This window comes from Carcharodon carcharias, unplaced genomic scaffold, assembly GCF_017639515.1.
Source record: "Carcharodon carcharias isolate sCarCar2 unplaced genomic scaffold, sCarCar2.pri scaffold_615_ctg1, whole genome shotgun sequence".
Lineage (NCBI taxonomy): Eukaryota > Metazoa > Chordata > Chondrichthyes > Lamniformes > Lamnidae > Carcharodon > Carcharodon carcharias.
In genome coordinates, this window is record NW_024471100.1 from 109,312 (window position 1) to 115,719 (window position 6,408).

A 6,408-nucleotide genomic window follows, 5' to 3' on the forward strand; every position below is an offset into this window, starting at 1 on the left:
TATCAGTCCCCAAACTAATCCCACTACTCCGCTCTCTCCCCATAGCCCTGTATCAATCCCCAAACTAATCCCACTGCCCCACTCTCTCCCCATAACCCTGTATCAATCCCAAACTAATCCCACTGCCCCACTCTCTCCCCATAGCCCTGTATCAATCCCCAAACTAATCCCACTGCCCCGCTCTCTCCCCATAGCCCTGTATCAATCCCAAACAAAACCCACTACCCCGCTCTCTCTCACCCCAGCCCTGTATCAATCCCAAACTAATCCCACTGCCCTCCTCTCTCCTCATCGCCCTGTATCCATCCCAAACTTCTCTCCACCCCCTTGCTGTCTGCAATTATTCTGCACCATTCTGTTTTAACTTTTCCCACGACATAGGAATAATTCCCAGCCAATCCCCCTTGACCAACCTCCAGCCACAGTTTCCCAAAAGGAAATTCCCTGTCTCCCTCCCTCCCTCCCTCCCTCCCTCTCTCTCTCTCTCTCTCTCTCTCTCTCTCAAGTAAGACCTTGTTACCGTGATGACTACACCCCTGGCAGCCATCCAGAACATTTTTGTCTTGTCTTTATTAAAAAAAATTCTTTTGCCCGCAGGGCAGGAACTCAACGCTTCACTATTTTGGGAGTATCATACAGTCATCAACAGGCAGCGCTGCCAAAGTCAGGATCACCAGCATTGTCTCTGACACGTTGAGGTCAGGACACACAATCATCTGCCGTGAAGGTGGAGCTAACCTTTGCCACTCGTTTGCTCTTGTCTGAGTGTGGTGAAAGCCAGCCGTTCAGCATTTAATTCCACGTTGGTCGGCGATTTAGAAAGAAGGAACACCACTTGCAGCCCACTCAGTGCACAGCCTAGTCCAGCCACTTCATGTTTGGATTCAGCTGATTGTGATCGGAAAATCGGCATAGCCCAGAACGAGGCCATTCAGCCCATTGTGCCTGTGCTGGCTCTTTGGAAGATCTATCCAATTAGCCCCCACTCTTCTCTTCCCCTCCCCCCCTGCTCTTTCCCCCCACAGACCTGCAAATTTTTCCCCTTCGAGTATTTCTCCAATTCCCCCCCTTTTTTTTTGAAAGTTCCTATTGAATCTGCTTCCACCGCCCTTTCAGGCAGCGCCTTCCAGATCACAACAACTCGCTGTGTCAAAACAAAATCCTCCTCATCTCCCCCCTCTGGTCCTTTTCCCCGATTCTCTCCAGTCTGTGTCCCTCTGGTTACCGACCCTCCTGCCACTGGAAACACTTTCTCCTCATTGACTCTATTCAAACCCCCCTCCTGATGTTGAACGTCCCGATTCAATCTCCCCGTTAACCTTCTCCGCTCCGAGGGAGAACGATCCCAGCTTCTCCCAGTCCCTCCACGCGGACTGAAGCCTCCCTCATCCCCTGGGACCGGTCCCAGTAAATCTCCCTCCCCCCCCTGCCCCCTGCTCCCTCTCCAAGTTCCTGACGTCCTCCCCAAGGTGTAACCCACCCAGAATGGGACAGGAGCCTCTGGCTGGGAGGTTGCAGCGATGTGTAACGCTTGCACAGAACCTTCCTCCACCATATACTGCGAACACCTCCGACCGTCCGGGACCCTGTATGACATCTCACAACCTTTTCTGACTGTTCTATAAACCTCCCAGTATTTATTAACTCACTTCCCAGGCCTAAGGGAATGTGCGCACAGTTTGAAATGGCAGACTTGGTTTAAATTATGTTTCCTTCTCTCCAGGGTTCGAAACCTGTGTCAAGAGGAGTGTATAAGAGCACCGGTAAACTAGCCTCCTCCGAGTTAACCATCACCACTGTCCCCAGTGATAACCAGGTTAACTACAAGTGCAGTGCAAGTAATGAGGCCACAATCAACCCATTAACAGCTGTCATCAGAGTGTGGGTGCAGTGTAAGTAACATCAGGAGCTGAGAATGAGACACACACACACACACACACACACACACACACACACACACACACACACACACACACACACACACACACACAGTACAGGAGCTGACACTGAGACACAGACATGGACCGTACAGGAGCTGACACTGAGACACAAACACACGGACTGTACAGGAGCTGACACTGAGACACACACACACACACAGACTGTACAGGAGCTGACACTGAAACAAACACACACACTCAGACTGTACAGGAGCTGACACTGAGACATACACACGTACTGTACAGGAGCTGACACTGAGACATACACACACACAGACTGTACAGGAGCTGACACTGAGACACTCACACACACACGGACCGTACAGGAGCTGACACTGAGACACACATACAGACTGTGCAGGAGCTGACACTGAGACACACACACACACACGGACTGTACAGGAGCTGACACTGAGACACACACACGGACCGTACAGGAGCTGACACTGAGACACACACACACAGACTGTAAAGGAGCTGACACTGAGACACACACATGGACCGTACAGGAGCTGACACTGAGACACACATACAGACTGTAAAGGAGCTGACACTGAGACACACACACAGACTGTAAAGGAGCTGACACTGAGACACACACACAGACTGTACAGGAGCTGACACTGAGACACACATGGACTGTACAGGAGCTGACACTGAGACACACACACACACGGACTGTACAGGAGCTGACACTGAGACACACACACACAGACTGTAAAGGAGCTGACACTGAGACACACACACGGACCGTACAGGAGCTGACACTGAGACACACATACAGACTGTACAGGAGCTGACACTGAGACACACATACGGACTGTACAGGAGCTGACACTGAGACACACACGGACCGTACAGGAGCTGACACTGAGACACACACACACAGACCGTACAGGAGCTGACACTGAGACACACACACACAGACCGTACAGGAGCTGACACTGAGACACATACACAGACTGTACTGGAGCTGACACTGAGACACACACACACAGACTGTACAGGAGCTGACACTGAGACACACACACACAGACTGTACAGGAGCTGACACTGAGACACACACAGACTGTACTGGAGCTGACAATGAGACACACACACACAGACCGTACAGGAGCTGACACTGAGACTCACACACAGACTGCGCAGGAGCTGACACTGAGACACACACAGACTGTACTGGAGCTGACAATGAGACACACACACAGACTGTACAGGAGCTGACACTGGGATACACACACAGACTGTATAGGAGCTGACACTGGGATACACACACAGACTGTACAGGAGCTGACACTGAGACACACACAGACTGTACTGGAGCTGACAATGAGACACACACACAGACTGTACAGGAGCTGACACTGGGATACACACACAGACTGTATAGGAGCTGACACTGAGACACACACGGACCGTACAGGAGCTGACACTGAGAAACACATACAGACTGTAAAGGAGCTGACACTGAGACACACACGGACCGTACAGGAGCTGACACTGAGACACACATACAGACTGTAAAGGAGCTGACACTGAGACACACACATGGACCGTACAGGAGCTGACACTGAGACACACACACGGACCGTACAGGAGCTGACACTGAGACACACACACGGACCGTACAGGAGCTGACACTGAGACACACACACGGACTGTACAGGAGCTGACACTGAGACAGACACGGACCGTACAGGAGCTGAGACTGAGACACACACACGGACTGTACAGGAGCTGAGACTGAGACACACACACGGACTGTACAGGAGCTGAGACTGAGACACACACATGGACCGTACAGGAGCTGACACTGAGACACACGGTCAGACTGTACAGTAGCTGACACTGAGACACACAGATAAGGTGGAGCGGTGAGTACCAGGTGGGGCTAAATCATTGCTCTCTCGATACAGTTGATCTCCTTATTGATCTTTCAGTTGCTCCAATCGATATGAAGATGACGAGTTCTGCTGAGACTGTTCACCAAGGTGAAATAATTACTTTAACCTGTCACATCGGGAGCTCAAACCCAGTCCCACAGGTTGCCTGGATCAAAGATGGAGTCAGGTAAGGATGTGCAAAATCAAATACCCCCTCAGTACTGACCGTCCGACAATGCAGCACTCCCTCAGTACTGACCCCTCTGACAGTGCGGCACTCCCTCAGTACTGACCGTCCGACAATGCAGCACTCCCTCAACACTGACCCTCTGACAGTGCAGCACTCCCTCAACACTGACCCTCCGACAGTGCAGCGCTCCCTCAGTACTGACCCTCTGACAGGGCAACACTCCCTCAACACTGACCCTCTGACAGTGCGGCACTCCCTCAGTACTGACCCTCTGACAGTGCAGTGCTCCCTCAGTACTGACCCTCTGACAGTGCAGCACTCCCTCAACACTGACCCTCTGACAGTGCGGCACTCCCTCAGTACTGACCCTCCGACAGTGCAGCGCTCCCTCAGTACTGACCCTCTGACAGTGCAGTGCTCCCTCAGTACTGACCCTCTGACAGTGCAGCACTCCCTCAGTACTGACCCTCTGACAGTGCAGCAGCCCCTCAGTACTGACCCTCTGACAGTGCAGCACTCCCTCAGTACTGACCCTCTGACAGTGCAGCACTCCCTCAGTACTGACCCTCTGACAGTGCTGCACTCCCTCAGTACTGTCCCTCTGACAGTGCAGCACTCCCTCAGTACTGAACCTCTGACAGTGCGGCACTCCCTCAGTACTGACCCTCCGACAGTGCGGCACTCCCTCAGTACTGACCCTCTGACAGTGCAGCACTCCCTCAGTACTGACCCTCTGACAGTGCAGCACTCCCTCAGTACTGACCCTCCGACAGTGCGGCACTCCCTCAGTACTGACCCTCTGACAGTGCAGCACTCCCTCAGTACTGACCCTCTGACAGTGCAGCACACCCTCAGTACTGACCCTCTGACAGTGCAGCACTCCCTCAGTACTGACCCTCTGACAGTGCGGCACTCCCTCAGCACTGACCCTCTGACAGTGCGGCACTCCCTCAGCACTGACCCTCTGACAGTGCAGCACTCCCTCAGTACTGACCCTCTGACAGTGCGGCACTCCCTCAGTACTGACCCTCTGACAGTGCAGCACTCCCTCAGCACTGACCCTCCGACAGCGCATCACTCCCTCAGTACTGACCCTCTGACAGTGCATCACTCCCTCAGTACTGACCCTCTGACAGTGCAGCACTCCCTCAGTACTGACCCTCTGACAGTGCGGCACTCCCTCAGTCCTGACCCTCTGACAGTGAGACACCCCTTCAGTACTGACCCTCTGACAGTGCAGCACTCCCTCAGTATTGACCCTCCGACAGTGTGGCACCCCCTCAGTACTGACACTCTGACAGTGCGGCACTCCCTCAGTACTGACCCTCTGACAGTGCAGCACTCCCTCAGTATTGACCCTCTGACAGTGTGGCACTCCCTCAGTATTGACCCTCTGACAGTGTGGCACTCCCTCAGTACTGACCCTCTGACAGTGCGGCACTCCCTCAGTACTGACCCTCTGACAGTGCAGCACTCCCTCAGTACTGACCCTCTGACAGTGCAGCACTCCCTCAGTACTGACCCTCTGACAGTGCAGCACTCCCTCAGTACTGACCCTCTGACAGTGCAGCACTCCCTCAGTACTGACCCTCTGACAGTGCGGCACTCCCTCAGTACTGACCCTCCGACAGTGCGGCACTCCCTCAGTACTGACCCTCCGACAGTGCGGCACTCCCTCAGTACTGACCCTCTGACAGTGCGGCACTCCCTCAGTACTGACCCTCTGACAGTGCGGCACTCCCTCAGTACTGACCCTCTGACAGTGCGGCACTCCCTCAGTACTGACCCTCTGACAGTGCTGCACTCCCTCAGTACTGACCCTCTGACAGTGCAATGCTCTCCTTGTGCAGGGAGAGGGTGATGGTGTCTCTGGTTGTGGGTGGGTATGTGTGCTGTGCTGTCGATGGGCTCTCTCTAATACCCTGTCCAGCTCTCTAACCTCTTACTCCGACTCTCTGACGCAGGCTCCCCGCTGCGGATGTGAGAGTCCAGGATTCGGATTATGGTGGTCAGGCAGTAACAGCTGAGATGTCCCTGGTCGCCAAGTCCACCGATCATGGGAAACGTGTGCTGTGTGAGGCTTACAGCCCTGTCCTGGAGGAGGCGCTCAACACCTTTCACCAACTCGACATACTGCGTAGGTCACATGATTCATCACTCCGTCCGAGTGTACCCCGGTCACATCTGTCACTCACTCATCACTCACCCACTCACTGCTCACTCAGTCACTGCTCACTCAGTCACTGCTCACTCACCCACTCACTGCTCACCCACTCACTGCTCACCCACTCACTGCTCACCCACCCACTGCTCACTCACCCACTGCTCACTCACTCACTGCTCACTCACTCACTGCTCACTCACCCACTGCTCACTCACTCACTGCTCACTCACT

At 53.9% G+C, this 6,408-nt stretch overlaps 1 protein-coding gene across 1 annotated transcript in view; it reads left to right on the plus strand.

The window, feature by feature from the left end:
- The window catches only part of LOC121275186 (nephrin-like), a gene marked incomplete at both ends in the record, with an annotated part of 33,271 nt that extends 27,121 nt beyond the window's left edge, over positions 1 to 6,150 (plus strand). The window contains 4 exons of the mRNA XM_041182605.1: positions 598 to 663; positions 1,724 to 1,892; positions 3,881 to 4,010; positions 5,978 to 6,150. Coding sequence (XP_041038539.1) covers positions 598 to 663; positions 1,724 to 1,892; positions 3,881 to 4,010; positions 5,978 to 6,150 — 538 coding nt within the window. The remainder of the gene's footprint in view (positions 1 to 597; positions 664 to 1,723; positions 1,893 to 3,880; positions 4,011 to 5,977) is intronic.
- Positions 6,151 to 6,408: the final 258 nt, after the last annotated feature.